Raw genomic sequence first — 16,021 nt, 5'->3', positions numbered from 1 at the left:
GTTGTTTCATTGCCTTGTTGATCAGTAGCGGGGAGAAATTCGATTCCAAGCAGATCTGTTGTTTTTTAATTTATCAAGTAGAGTTGATAAGCCTTAGATTGTTGCCCCTGTTTAGGGTGTCACCTCGTCCTCTGGAAATAAATTCTGGAATAGAGAGAAGTATGTCAGACTCTTTTCCCCCAGGGGATAAACTTTGTTGATGTGTGTATGAGTCACTTTGCTTTGCCTCGTTTGCTCCTTGAAGTTTAGCTGTTTCGGCATGGCGTAATATGCTCTCTCCCTCGGTGTGTTCCTTAGCCTGTGCACTAGCTACCTCTGTGATGCCTATTGTCCCAGGGCTCCTTATGGAGTCGTGGGTAGTGATCTCAGTTCTTTTGCAGGTGCATGGAAATGGGTTGGTTGAGAGATTAAACCGTACCCTGAAGGGCATGATTATGGGTCTGGAAGAACCCATGAGGCGTAAGTGGCACGTCCTCTTGCCATGCCTTCTCTTTGCTTACCGTGAGGTGCCACAAAAGTCCCTAGGGTTCAGGCCCTTTGAGCTCCTGTATGGCCACCCAGTGAGAGGACCTCTAAGTCTGGTCAAGGAAGGCTGGGAGCAATCTCCCAGGAAACCTCCCAAGAACGTACATAGCTACATGCTTGCCTTCAGGAACCACACTAGGTGTTTCAGGCAACTTGCGGAGGCAGATCTGGAAGTCAGCCAGGAGGAAATGAAGCAGTGGTTACGACCAGAATGCCACTCTGGTAGAGCTTCAGCCTGGACAAAAGGTGTGGGTCTTGGCCCCCGTGGAGCCTTGTGCGCTCCAGGACAAGTGGACCGGGCCCTTTGAGGTTGTGGAGCGCAAGAGTCCTGTCACCTATTTGGTGGACTTGCAGTCTCCCAGGAACCCCTTGAGGGTCCTACATGTCAACCGCCTTAAGCCCCACTTGGAGAGGTCCGAAGTGGGCATGCTCTTGCCAACAGATGATGGAATGGAGGAGGACGCTGAGCCTCTTCCTGACCTTCCGGTAGCCACAGAGAAAGATGGGTCAGTGGATGGAGTTAACCTCTCTCCCACCCTGACCCCTGAGCAACAGAATGACTGCCGCCAGCTGCTGGGACAGTTTTCTGATCTGTTCTCCCTGGTTCCTAGTGTCACAGATTGGTGCGTCCATGATGTGGATACAGGAGATAGTTTACCTATGTAGCACAAGGCTTACAGGGTAACTGACAGGGTCAGGGCTTGCATCAAAGAGGAAGTCTCAAAGATGCTTGCCCTTGGGGTGATTGAGTCCTCCAGCAGTCCTTGGGCCAGCCCAGTGGTCTTGGTCCCAAAGGCTGCAGCACCGGGTGCCACACCCGAACTCCGGTTCTGTGTGTACTACAGAGGACTCAATTCAGACACCAAGACTGACGCGCACCCCATCCCCAGAGCTGATGAGCTGATCAATCGGTTAGGGGCTGCCCGGTACCTCAGCACGTTTGACTTGACTGGGCAAACGAGAGGTCAGCATTCTCCACACCAGATGAGCATTTCCAGTTCCGGGTTATGCCATTTGGGATGAAGAATGCCCCTGCCACCTTTCAGGGGTTGGCCAACCAGGTGTTGGTTGGGCTGGATGAGTTCAGTGCCGCCTACCTGGATGACATCGCAGTGTTCAGTGTCACATGGGAAGAATATCTGCGCCACCTCTGGGAAGTGGTGATGGCACTGCGCAAGGCAGGCCTCACGATCAAGGCGAGTAAGTGCCATATCGGGCAGGGTTCTGTGGTGTCCTTGGGACACCAAGTTGGGAGCGGTCAGGTGGCGCCCCTTCAGCCCAAGATTGAAACCATCCTTGCTTGGGAACCCCCCAAAACCCAGACAGAGTTGAGGGCCTTCTTGGGACTCACCGGGTACTACAGGAGGTTTGTCAAGGGTTATGGCAACATTGTTGCACCCTTGACAGAGCTAACTTCGAAGAAGCAGCCAAAGAAAGTGATTTGGACTGACACCTGTCAGAAAGCTTTTGAGACCCTGAAAACTGCCATGTGCATGGCTCCTGGCACCCAACTTCTCCAAAGAGTTCATTGTGCAGACAGACGCTTCAGAGCATGGTGTAGGGGCAGTCCTCTCATAGATGACCGAGGAGGGCTTTGACCAACCTGTAGCCTTCATCAGTAGGAGGTTACTTTGCTGTGGTCTGGGCACTGAAGAAGCTAAGACCCTACCTGTTTGGGACTCACTTCCGGGTTCAGACAGACCACAGGCTCCTCAGATGGTTGATGCAAATGAGGGGTGAGAATCCAAAGCTGTTGAGGTGGTCCATTTCCCTATAGGGTATGGATTTCACGGTGGAACATCGCCCTGGCACAGATCACGCCAATGCTGACGGTCTGTCCAGATTTTTCCGCCTTAGTGATGAGAACTCCCCGGGGTAGGGTAGTTCTCCCCACATTTCAGCTGGAGGGGACACATGTTAGACCTGGCACCATTGGCGTGGGTCTCCCTTACATTTTTGTTGCTGTTGCCTCATGTGTTTTGCTGGTGTTAGCTGCTCAGAGCACTGTGCCACTGCCAATCAGTGCCACAGTGCAAGTGCTCCCAGTATAAAATGTATACATTGATTGGATTCCATGATTGGCTTATTTGGTTTACTGTCAGACCCCAGTAAAGTGCACCAGGAGTGCCCAGGGCTTTTAAATCCAAATGCTGCTAGTGGGCCTGCAGCACTGGTTGTGCCACCCACAGAAGCAGCCTGGTAAAATGTGTCTAAGGTCCTCCATTGCAGAACGTGCGTGCAGTGTGGTACTGTCATGCTGACTGGGCAAGGGCACCCCCTTGCCAGTCCCTAAAACTTCCCTTAACTTCATATTAGTCACCCCTATGGTAGGCCCACGGGCAGGGCGCATTGTAAGGATAAGGTTGGTGTGTGTGGCATGTTCTAATAGTGAATTACAGCCATTTTCGTGTTTCACTATTGCAAGGCTACCTGTTCTCATAGGCCAGAATGGGCTGTTAAAATTGTTACATCCTATGATCCTAACAGACTCAGGGAACATGGTAGAAATTCGAGTTTAGTATACCTGAACTCAAAATAATAAAATACATCTTTTAGTAAAGTTTATTTTAATGTTCTGTGTTTGCAAATACCACTTTTAGAAAGTTGCTATTTGCTTGCCTAACCATTTCAGCCCGCCTCCGCTCTGATGTGTATCTGCTATCTAGTTTCTGAGAGTGATAGGGCAGGGGAATTCCAGGATACAGGCTGGTCAGCCAGATGGTGAATAGGAAGATTACATCCAAGATGGGTGGGAGGAGTGCCCCTTGACTCTGAATAGGGCTGTGCTCTGCCACCACAATGCTGGCTCCACCTCCTGTCTCTGCCCTGCACCCTGAAAGAAGAAGTCAGAAGCATGTCCACAAAGTGCTCAAGAACTGGACTGAACTAGGCAAAGGCCCCCTGGCCTGAAAGAACAAAGGACTTGTAGTATAAATATGGGACCCCTGCTCCTAAGAAATTAGATCCTGCTTGAAACAAGAAGAACCTCTGCTCGACAAGAAGGAACTGGGAAAGCTGCCAGGAGGAGTACTGTCCCTGACCTGGGGGATTGGCCTGCAGTGGTTGCCTTGCTGTGAAAGGAGAGGAAAAGACTGAAAGAACATTTTTATCAACTTGTGCTTTGAAACAGATCTCCAAGGGCTTGTGGGTGAGCTTGCCCCCTGAACAGAGTCCCAGAACTATTGGACTCCTCCTGCCCTCACAGCGCACTGGAAATTGCCAAGATTTGCCCTGTCGCTGGAGACACGATCTCAGTGCGACCCATAAATCCTGCTTGCTTCGAAGCCCGTGCCCGGCCGCCACGCACCGTGTGACTCCGCTCTCCAACTCGAGCCGTAGCTCGCACCGTCAGCTAAGGGCCGCCCGCACACCGCTTCTCCCTCCCCCCTCTGAGCCGCACTGTTCGCTGCCTCCTTCCGCTGGACTGAGGGATCGGAAGCGCACCACAAGGCGGAGTACGGCCCGTATGCTCGAAGCGTACCAGCCGCCTTGCAACGTGCGGGTGAGATCCCCTGGCAGCACCGCACCTGAAGAGCACGGCCCGTACATACAACACGAACCGGCCGCCTCGTGCCGCGCTGCTTCCCTTGCCAAGACCGCCCCGCTGGTGAAGGTACGGCTCGAAGGCCGCATCGCCCCGTGACCGCTTCAGGACCCGGACCGTCCGCCTCGCTCCCCCGTGGCCCCCGCTCTACGCCTCGCCCAGAGACGCCGCAACAAGCCGGGACCGCATCGCAAAGGGGTGCCGTCACTTCTGCACGCCTCGTCCGAGCCGGACGCCTGACACCTAAAGGTACTGTACGATTCGCACCGTGACTGTGTGCGCACCGGACCGGAGAGTCCGCAACTCTTTGTTGGTACGATCTTCCCCCAAAAGAACCGCACAGTCAGCGCGAAGCGCATGGAACATAAAGACACGCATTTTTAAAGCAAGAACTACATTCCTGAGAGTATTGTGGTCTATTTTTACGTGATCTTGGTCTTGTGCTAAGTCTTATATAAAGTATAATTATTTTTGATAAAACCTCGTGTGGTATCCTTTTGTTGTGTTGTCACTGAGTTACTGTATGTGTTCACAAATGCTTAACCTATAACGCTCTGAGATAAGTCTTGTCTGCTCGCGCCACACTACCTAGAGGGTGAGCAGGGGTTAATTTAGAGGGTAATCCCCTTGTCCTGACTAGAGGAGAGGGTCCCTGCTTGTCACAAGTACTTACCTGTGCCAACCAGAGACCCCCAAATCTAACTATGGTATATCTCTAAGTCGCTCTTGAACATGCTCTGGGAAAAACGCAACCACGCGTGGTGGCGTATGGCAACCGACCTGGCCATAGTACAACCCACAGAGTCAGTGGGTTTCCTGGCAGACCGAACTGAAAAGTGCACCGTATATTGGCCATCACGGATTAGCGGGCCACAACGACACAAGCGTTCTCCGGCAAGGAGGCGAAGAGCCGTTCAACAGCGTCCCAAATGGCAAATTGAGTCCGAGCAAATACACACAACATGTTGAGGGACCGGAGTCCTGAGCTGGTGGATGCAAACACATCACGGCCATATTACTCCAACCACCGAGACTCCCAAGTGGGAGGCTGCAACGGAACAGGAGTCACAGAGAGAGCTCCCTGAAGCTCAAGTCCACCAGCTTCAGGATGGAGGGTCAAACAGGCGGGAGCCGGCTAATGGCGATGTGCCACAGCACGATCCATGGGGTCCCCCGAGGAGGGCAGTGCCGACGTTCAGAGAAGGATGTCAAACAATGACTCTGCAAAAGGTAACAATGGTTCCATGTTCACCGTGCCCTGGTGGAGAATATCCCACAAAGGCTCCGAAGGATTGAGGGCGGCTCCATCCTTAAAATGTCTGCAGCCCTGCAAACAGCCCTGACGAACGTCCTACTAGCCCCCGTGGCCCTGCGAGGCGGTGAGAGCAAGCCATCAGCAGGCGATGGACGCAAGTTAAACCGGCCACTTAATAGAGGCTCAGCAGCAGGATGAGTAGGCCAATGCTCCACTGACGCCTGTGCTGGAGAGCAGTGAAATGACTCAGGGGGTGGTGAACCCACCGGGAGTACATCCTCCAACAATAAAGCTGGAGGTTGTACAGGTGTCGATCGGCATCGAGGCCACGTCAAGCCGACATCGGAGACCTCTGAAAAGGCCCCGACTGGCTGAGTGGAGCAAGCGTCGGCGACCTCCGAAAAGGCCTCGACCGCCTGAGTCGAGCCGGCGACCTCCGAAAAGGTCTCGACCCCTTGAGTGGAGCCGGCGATCTCCGAAGAGGCCTTGACTCCTCGAGTCGAGCCGGCGTCAGCGACCTCTGAAAAGGCCTTGACTCTTCGAGTCGAACTGGAGTCGTCGACCTCCGAAAAGGCCTTGACTCCTCAAGGCGAGCCGGTGACCTCCGAAGAGGCCTCGACCCTTCAAGCCGAGCTGGCAGTCAGTGACCTCCGCAAAGGCCTCGACTCGCGACCACCGAAAAGGCCTCGACTTTGAGTGGAGCCAGTGTTGCCGACCTCCAAAAAGGTCCCGACCGTCCGAGTCGAGCCGGACGACCTCGGAAAAGGCCTCGACGGCTCGGAGTTGGACCGGCGGCGACTCAACATTCCCAGAGGTGGCAACCTGTGGGAGAGAGTACGCTAAAGCGGTGTCGTGCATCGCGCCGCAGGCACCTTCAGCAATGCCGCAGGGAGCCTCGGATGTTGCGGCGAGTCTGGTGTCAGTGTCAGGGCACTCAGTTGGAGCCAAGGGTAAACCCGCTAGCGGTGTCCTAACTTGAGTCCCCCCCCCCTCTGTGGGGCCCAGAGGCGCGCCATGGAGCGGGGGCAAATGCTTACATGAGGCAGGCGAATGACGGCGACGGTCCAGGGACCTGCCCTGAACAAGAACGTCCTCCCGCAACTGGCGGCAACCGGCACTCTCCAAGGAGTCATTGTGCTCTCCCAAGCACCACATTCAGATGTTGGGAGGGTCTGTTGCTGACCTCTATTGTGAGCAGGACCGGCACTGTGTGAAACCCGCAAGGGACATCGAACACACTGTTCATGGACGCGAAAGGCGTCGAAAAGGCCTGTAAGTAACAAAAACAGGCCCGAGGTATTACTTAACCCGGATCCGCATTAGGACGCGGAAAAGAAGAAAACTGGCGTCAGCTCGCCGGGAGGGGCTTATATGGCTCCATTTACATCACTTCCGTGGACAACATCCGGACGGAGCGGGCGCCGCCACCTCCCGGTGTGCAGAGGTATTGCTGGGGAAAAAAGATTTTCTGGATCCAGTCTGACGCCTGGGGATAAATTCTAAGTTAAGAAATCTGCGGCTATATGTATCTATCAGATTGAAAAGATGCATTCCTTAGCATGCAGTGAAGCGCGTTCACAAGAAAACTTTGCTAAGGCAAAGGTACCCCAACGTGACTGAAGGAGGGCCAGATGTATTGCAGATTTTAAAAACAGCCCTTGATTAGTGTAAATTAGCTCATTCAGATTTAGAGTATAGAAGTGTATCTTTTGTGGATATTCTGAAAACACAACATGGATCTTGCCCTTCTAAATCCCTAGTGGACACTATTGCTATAACGATTATTTAGAAGGGGAGGTTTTGCAATTTATTCAATTCTGCCTTTTATATCTGTGGCTTCATGCACATAGTTCTAAATTAAGAGACATCTTAGTGAAATGGCTGAAAATGCAGCTGCACATAAACATCAAGGAACAAGGAGGACTTAAAAGAACAGGCTCTACTGTTACTTAATGCAGGGAAATGGTCGCCCTGCATTCCTACCACTCGATGAAAAAGCAACGGTAGAGTGTCAGATCCAAATAGTTTGTAACTAATTCTAAATAAAACTTAAGTCAAGACAGCATTCACTTCTCTAAGAGAAATCGCTTTCATGTACCTAAAAATGGCATTTAAAATAGAAAATACACCAAAAACACAAAGGTTATCGGCAAAATGGATAACGTGTGTATGCATTTTTGTCATCAGTACGTCCCCAAGAACCTACTCTTCAAACACAGAATCTCCTCAATCCATTAGTTGGTGACATCAGATATAAATAGTGACTTTTTATGTATAATAACCCACCAGTAATATCATGTAGGTCATCAGCATTATATGAAAGGCATAAGAGTGCAAAAGTTGTAGTCACACAAACCTTTATCTGCCATGCATGCAATATTGTGGCTTCAACCACATTTTCACACTGCATTTATTGCACGACCGGATGCTATTATGTGTTACTCATTTAATGTTACATCTGTGCAGCAACTTCAAAGAACATTTACTACACAACAATAGTTGTATAAAAGTATTTACATAAAGGTGCAACACCCCACCAGAAGATATTGTTTCTCCTAAGAAGCTTCCAATAACCTTCAACAGAATATACGCACACATTCCAACTTCCATCACACACTCCAGAGAACCTTCACAACTAGACTATGAGAGGTGTGTGCAAGACCACGGGAGGCAGGACATAAAACATTCCACAATGCATAATACATTAGCACCCTAACATTCTCCCTCTTTTGTAGGCTGCTCCTCAGAGAGGTAAGTTTCTTTCTTTGACTATGTGTAAGGATTATGTATGGGAAATCGTTGGTATTGATATTTTAGCAACATAAATGTTTGTATTTTGTGTTTAAGTGAACAGGTTTTCAACTTATGGAATTTTACAGGTCTGGTTAATTAATAGGAATATAGGACTGTACCAGGGGATATCACCTCAGAATGAAGACCCATGCAGGGGATGTGGGCATGCAAATTCTAACTGGTAGACAATGAAGATTATTTCCATATCTTCTAATTAAAATATTTACAAACATCACATTTTGCATTCCTCTCACTGACTTTTGTTATGCTTCCAACTTTAATTAAACTTTGGAACAAACGTCCTCTTGAACTTTGACTCACAGACAACTACACTGCGTTTAGGAAAAAAATAAAAACGCATCTTTTTCGCAAGGATTAAAAAACTAAAAACGCATATTTTTCCCCAAGACTGACTCATCACCTCGGAACCCTTCCCTTGATCCCCCTCATTTAGGATGTGTCTCCTTAGTGCCATGATATCCTTACGGATGAATGTTGCGCTCTATAAATAAATACATGTGTCGTGTAGATCCTATAAAACCTCTATAGGATTGCGCGTTTAGACAACATACGCTGTAGGACTGGTGTCAGACTGATTCTAGACACCCACACCGGGTATGTGGACCTGTGTACACCAGCTAGTTCACAGTGCCACTTGATCGGTGTACCAGCTAGCTCACAGTGTCATTAGAAACTCGTCTTAACAAGGTGAGAATAGTTCTTAGCAACTATCGTACATGACAACGCTGATCCCTCAGGACAGTGGAAACACTGCACTACGTTTCGCTCAGTCACTCGTGCTCACTTAGTCTCAGAGACATACACAGAATTAACGGTATGAACGTTTTCAGTACAGTAACAGATATAAATGATTAGAAGCACTAAGAGAGTAAAAGGATGGTAGATTTCTACCATTTTGCTATAATCATGAATACAAGCAAGTATATAAAATATATGACAATAAAATGAGTACTCCTACGATGCTACCCTAACTAGATTTACTCAAGTGTACCTAGCCTGTATGCAGGGGTTAAGCCAAGAATCCCTCTAGGATAAAGGCAACCCCATTACCTCAAGTGAGAGACTGTGGGACCCCCATCTTGGTCTCGAGTTGTACACCCCGCAAGGGATGTTAGACCACAGCGAGCTGGAGTATCTGCATGCAGGAACCTCATCATTTCGCGTCAGTGTAGCTACTCTACTAGTCTCAGCAAGATGTGATGTTTATATACCCAAGGGTCTCCCCAGGGGTTCTACCTTGCTGTGCCACTTGTCGGACTTAGGATGACATCGGGAATTAACTTTATACATAGGTATTATACAGGCGATGGTAGTCCAGCTGAGTTTCCAAGAATCCTCATGCATAATAGGCTTTTACCAGGGAAAATCCCGCTTCCTGTGTGCAGTGTCGTATCCAGGTAAAAAGTCAGTCCCTAAGAAAGGTTATGAATGTAATGTAGGAAAGAATATAGGTGAAGGGTTAGAATGTTACCTGAGCCTATAATGGGGTACCTATATGGAATATAACAGATGTTTTCCTTGTTTCATTTGCTGAAGTGACAATATTTAAGGATCTGTGTATATGCAGCTGGCACAATAAACAGTCAGGAAAGTGAACATTAATGAAGGCAACAGCAATACCAAAATCGTTTAGTTTTGGTTAGGTGTGTGCAACGCATTACTGGTGGTTATACAAGATTAATCTGTCCAACTGAACATAGTCTTACCAGAGGTGCTGGAGGACCTTCGCATCAGATCCCCGTCTAGTTGTTTTCTGTATAGAACTGGAAACCTCACTGACTGTGCCCTTGGGGAATTCAAAGGGCTGGCCCACTTCTCCCTCAGAGCTGGCTGATCACCTTGTCCAACTTCTGCTCTGTCAAGAGTGGAAGCAGGCCTACCATCGTCTGCAAGGTGCAATAAAGAAGAATCTCAAAAGTTAATCAATTTAAATATTTACTTGTGACAACACCCATTTGCAACACCATCTAAAATGCAGACAGAAAATCACACGAGAATAGAATACAGAGTTTGAAGTATTCTATGTTTGCATATAAACTGCATGTTCACCCTTAGGCTTACACACAAAATAGAAATAGCATTTGCAAGACTCTTAGGAAAGACCGGTTTTAACGACTTTTTGGAAGGTCATATGGGATGTGATTATATGCAATGGCAATAGCACAGTTTCACTGGATGAGGCGAAAAGGCCTTTGTTTCAGGTATTTTCTTTTTTTTAAGTAATTTGTAATAGATTGCTACTAAATTACATGTCTCTCATTGGAACTACTGGTCTATATTCGAGGTTTCATTTTTATAACGCACAAACTAAGTTTGCCCACTTTTCCTAACTTAGTTTGATGTGACTGACTTCAAAATGCCTACTGAGCTAGGTTTTAAAGCTCCTAATTTCTAAAGAATGTAGCATCACTTTCGGTCAACAAAGGACAAAGATATAACTTATGACCTGTATAAACAACAAAAAACATTAGCTTGAACAACACTGGTAGTTCATGATTGTTTTGATACCGTGTGACCGTTCATAGTTCTCAGGTTTTCTAGTTTATTTGATGTGGGAGTAGCTCATCCAGTCAGATACTTTTTCTTTGGATTCTGGTACTTTAAACATGAAATTGTACCAGGATGAACACAACCACAAAAATCAGAATACAAAAATGGCATAAATCCTTGTCATAATGTGTTACTGATGCATGGTGCTGGAAACTTGAGTCCCCCCTCAGTTTTGGAACAATGCAAAAACGGTCTAACCTCACCCATAATTGCATAAGGAGTTTAACATATCATTACCTGGAGTGTAGATCGCTACCATAATGTCAAGGGGCAATTTATGCAACAGATAACGTAAAATGGAGACATTAAGTATGGAATTTAAAAATGAAACTATAAAGCCACCTATTGATCTTCAGGCCATAATCTTACCTTTAGTGAAGCGAAAGAGATTAACAAATGAGCTGTAAGCGGATTTGAAGGGCGGATCCTCTTGATCTGGAGTCAATGGTTTGAAATGGGTCAGGTGGGAAGGGCTGCTTGGGGTTCGAGGCAATTCACTGACAGAATCCAATGTGGGAGAAGGTTTATCATCTGCAGCCATTTCATGAGACCTGTGGTAGGCAAACCAAGTTGGTAGCAAGACAGTCAAAATGGGAAATCAGAAGGTATATAACAACTGAAAAATAATCAAGGTCAGTGGCAGCAGCAAACATCTAATAAAAACTAAGGTTTATCATAGAATGAATAACAATGAAAAAATCTTTGTAAAACTTCCAAGTTGTAAATAAAAGCATCAGATTCCAAGTTCTACATGTTTTCTGATATCATACATATAACGCACCCTCAATCATGGGCAAAACTGCCGAGCTGCAGAGGTTTGCACTTAATAGTTATGGCCTAGAAGTATACCAGAGAATGTATTGTAAAATAGGGACTGAAAACCAAGCCAAGCTTTATGGGTGGTAACCACAAACCCCTAGCAAGCTTTATGGGACAATGCAAGCCCTTTCCTGGGTTATGGGATTCTGAAAGTAGGCCTGCAGACCCCAAGAGACCTAAGACAGGTCCATGAAGTTTTCCACTGTTTGTTGTCCACTTCCATAAACCTTGCCAAGGGTTTGCAAACCCTAAAATAGGGTCCACGATCCCTAAAAAAAACTAGTAGGAAAAAAGGGCCTGGATAAAATAGGTTAGCTGCTTTTGGGGGGTTGGCAATAAGGCCTTGCAGACAACCCTCATTGCAAATGACCTCCGAAGCTCACTGTGGGAAAAACAGTTGAAGTGCAGTTATGATTACGAATTAAAACCAAAACACAACTGAAATTCGAACATCCTCACCAGAATGTTTAAATTTCAGTGGTGTTTTGAGTTGGAGTTGTTGGTTGAGGGGTAAACCCCCACTCAAGCAGAAACCACAATCTTTGACAGGGTGAAGTCACAAGCAACATTCAAATTGACCTGTGCTCAATACCCTGAAGGCCGGGCACAGAACAGCCAGGCCTAACTTAGAAGCACTGTATAAAGTATTTGTGCAACACACTTCAAACAGCAAAATAGTTTAATAAATATAACAAGATCAAAACAACAAATTTCCAATCAGTAGGAACGTAGATATGCAGTTTCAAAGATTGGACCCTTCTATCCTGGAGGCTCTAGTCAGGAGGTCAGCCGACTAGCCCTTGGAGTCACTCTAGGGTCCTGGGTTCAACAGGAGCAGGTCCTGTCCTTCTCACCCAGACAAGAGGGCAACAGGTTAGCACAGAAGTGCAACCGGTCAGCACAGAAGGGCAACCGGTCAGCACAGAAGGGCAACCGGTCAGCACAGAAGGGCAACCGGTCAGCACAGAAGAGCAACAGGTCAGCACAGAAAGGCAGCAGTCCTTAAGAGCAGCAGTGTGGCTGAATGGCAGTCCTTCTTCCTCGCAAATTATCTACAGGTTCAGAAGTGTACTGAAGGGTTAGTGTCTGAGGTTCAATATTTATACCTGGGCCTTCCTCTGTCCGTAGTAAGTGGCAGTGCATCTTGCTCTTGACTTTTTAAGTGCGGTTCTATAAGGCAGTTCCCTCTACTATCTGTCTGTAGTGGGGGTTCAGTCCCTTGTAGGAGCTGCTGCTTCTTCTCATTATTCTGGTCGTCCTCACAACTTGAATTTATAGTTAGTTGAGGTACTTGTGCTGTGATTAACTGGCCCTTTACTGGCCTGACACTGAGCCTAGCCTTCTGAAAAATTGGATACAATTTCTGGAACTCCAGGTAAATTTGTGCTTGGACCTCCTCTGAATTTATTTTTTGACCCTGATTGCCATCTACTGTAGCCAGGCCCAGCTGTAATTCCTTTGCGCGGCCCCGGTGTTTAATATTTTTTATTTGCTTCTTCAAGCATTTTTTTGTTCTGCTAAATAGTATTTTGCAATGATCCGATGCCTCTTCTAGGTTGTCTGCCTGGTCATTGTTCCTAAGCAAATTCTTGCCTGTTGCAATCTCATCATGTTTACATGTATTGTGAAAAGTCACTGATGCCAGCTGCGAAGATGTTAGAGGTGCATCTGGCCCTAAAGTAGGTTTGCTGACTTGTTATACGTAGGGTACTTGACTTCTGAACATAGATTCTGTAGGGTGTGGTTAACACTTTTCATTGCTGTGCGCTGTGAGCAAATAGGGGAGCTTTCAGCCCCAGCTGTGGCATTACTTCCATTATTTCTTGCACAACTTAGGGTTCTTTTTGCTATACATTGGTTCAGGTGATCTGCAGTCATTAGTTGTCTTTGCGTTAGTTCTATGACTTCTGAGAGAGAACTAAGATTCTTAACAATTGGGAGAGAAGAGCACCTAACAATTCGCTGCCACTTCAGCAATTCCAGATTTCCCGCTGAGTTGTGAATTTTGGCTTCTATGTTGGTCATGGCTTTAGCAATTGCCTGCATGGTATCCATTTGCATTTCGAGTTTTTGAGTTTGCCAAGTGAGGACATTGATTGCAGTCGTTAATGTAGAATTTATTGAAGATAACAAGGAGTTTTGATTGTAACAATCACTTTTGAGTTGTGCACTTTGTCTCACCAGTTAAATGGTTAGAACTCTGTTCCCCCAGGGGGCTATCTCCCAGTCCCATTCCCAGCAAGGGTGAGCTTTGATTGAAAGAGAAGAGTTTAATTGCGGACACGCTTCGTGACAGGGACAAATCATATTGAGAGCCTCTGCGTCCTGCCTGCGGGGTCAACGTGCTTTTCCCTTGCGTATGTTGTATGTTCTTATTTGGGGAGTCCAGTGATGAGGATATTTCTAAGACTTCCAGATTTCCTTGCCCTACAGCTTCCTGCCTCGTTTCCCAGGATGGACAAAAGTCTGCTCCGTTATTCCAGGGGGGATATAATTCCCATTAACTGGTTTCTCATGCTTCTTGTCTTCCTTTGCCTGCTTCCAGGCTATTTAAATGGGGTATGTAGCCCTTTGTGTGGATGCAGAACACAACCAATCAAATGTAAGTAGAGCTGTGTCCAGTCTGTGCTCCCCTCCTGCCAGTAATGGCCCATCCAGGCACACCTAAGCTATCTATTCTGTGTGGCTGTCTAGAAGGAATACACAAAGCCCAACTTTCAGCTACACCCGGTGATGAGGTCCACATACAGTCAGTGAGGGAAGGGGTGTCAAAGAGCCCACTAGATGCAGGGAGTTTTTTTATTGCTACAAGGTGTGGTGGTTGCCTGCATGACCCGCCCAACTTCAGGCCTAGCCTCCACCTCCAATATGACCCTAACATTCTTTCAGCCTCATGGAACTAAAGCATCCCCATCTTTATGGCAAAAAGGGACATTTTCATTTTGGATTTTTTTTTTTTACATATGGGTAGCAGAGTTAGGTTAAGTCACAATATTGTCCTTTCTCTATGCTACTTAGCTGCACTTTTCAGCCTCAGTTCTGGTAGGCTGAAACATGTAGACCAGAACCAGTTACATCTAAGCAGTTCATTTGTTCTAACTCCTTTTGCACTGTTTTTAATTTGGATTAGTAGAAAATATCCATTAAAATTGTTTTCTTCTACTACCAATTTTATCTTCACTTTTCACATTCATGCACTGCGTCTATCACTCCGATTCACAGAATAGTTCTTAACATCTGTAGTTTCTCACTTACCTTCACTGTTTGAAAACATCTGTGTGCGTCCCCTTTCTTAGTGAAAAGGGTGTAGCCCCTAGTCACACTAGTGAGTAACCAGGAAGGAGAACCCAGATGATGAAGCATGTCACCTTGGTGAGTGATGGGTTTCCGTCCTTTTAAAGGATTTTCCTTTTTAAAGATGTATTTCTTTGCCTCCACTAGGTAGTATCCTCTGTACACAGCACACTAGGTTTTTTGCATCTACATAGGTTTTTACACCTTCTACACTTTCAAGACCCATGGATAGTTTGTTGGTTTATAAGTACACTCAGGGGAGTATATCCATGCTAGGTTTTTAAATATTCCCTTAGACCCTCCTTAAAAGGTTTGTTTATTTCACTTCAGCTGCCACCTGGGGAAACCTACCAAATTTTGGCCAGACGTTTCTGAAACCTAAACATAGGAGGCAGTGCAAGGTAGTGTTCTTTGTGTGGATCCCATGACATTTTCTTACAACAGATTCCCTCTAGATCTCATACAGAGTAAACTTGCACATTTTCCTTATATTTCTGTGATGTAAACTTCTGGAAACCTCAGGGATCTATCTACAAAAATCCTATCACCATACATTCCCCCACTTACCCTGATAAAAATGTGCCACCACTTGCATTTGCTGTGCCTTGTGTTTATGATACAAAAGGCCCCAAAACGCAGTGTGGATATATCAGAAATAGGGGTAGCTCCAGTGTTAGGATACCAAGTGTGGTCGCTGAGCAGGAGTCCAAACAAACCCAGACATATCTGAAAACTAGATAAGGAGGGAATCCAGGGTAGTGTGCCTCGCATGGATCCCACAACATATTCCTATCCACAATGCTGTGAAAATTTCGAACTTCGACTGAAATGGCACATTCTTCTTGCATTTCTGTGACATAAACTTCCAGAAATCTCAGATATCCATAAAATTCCTACCACCCAGCGTTTTCCCACTTCGCCCGATAAAAATGCTACCTCACTTGTGTGGCTGGGCCTAGTGCACGCGACACCCAACATCAAACCAAGTTCAATAGGAGCCTTGCGGAGTGATTGTCACTGACCTTGGTTTGATATGTGCCTGTCAGCAGATTCCAGAACTTTCCCTCACAGAAACATGAGGAAAATGTATTTCTTTAGTCACCGTTTGAGGCTTGCAAGGGCTTCTGAGTAAGAAAATCCTTTGAGAGCCACACAAGTCACTCCACCCTGGATTCCCCCTTGATTTAGGTTATAAAAATGCATCGGATTGCTAGGCTTCC

General features: G+C 46.8%; 1 protein-coding gene across 6 annotated transcripts in view; it reads right to left on the bottom strand.

Moving 5' to 3' along the window:
• The window catches only part of PIKFYVE (phosphoinositide kinase, FYVE-type zinc finger containing), a 2,266,845-nt gene that overhangs the window by 2,218,898 nt on the left and 31,926 nt on the right, over positions 1–16,021 (bottom strand). For all 6 annotated transcript variants that reach the window (XM_078680343.1, XM_078680347.1, XM_078680342.1 and 3 more), the window contains exons 2-3: positions 11,058–11,239; positions 9,845–10,024 (exon numbers count right to left, since the gene is read on the bottom strand). In XM_078680343.1, coding sequence (XP_078536469.1) covers positions 9,845–10,024; positions 11,058–11,229 — 352 coding nt within the window. In that variant the 5' untranslated portion in view covers positions 11,230–11,239. The remainder of the gene's footprint in view (positions 1–9,844; positions 10,025–11,057; positions 11,240–16,021) is intronic.

Source organism: Lissotriton helveticus, chromosome 3_1, assembly GCF_964261635.1.
Source record: "Lissotriton helveticus chromosome 3_1, aLisHel1.1, whole genome shotgun sequence".
Classification (NCBI taxonomy): Eukaryota; Metazoa; Chordata; class Amphibia; order Caudata; family Salamandridae; genus Lissotriton; species Lissotriton helveticus.
The sequence above is the reverse complement of the archived record's forward strand: the minus strand, read 5'-3'. Positions and strand labels throughout refer to the sequence as shown.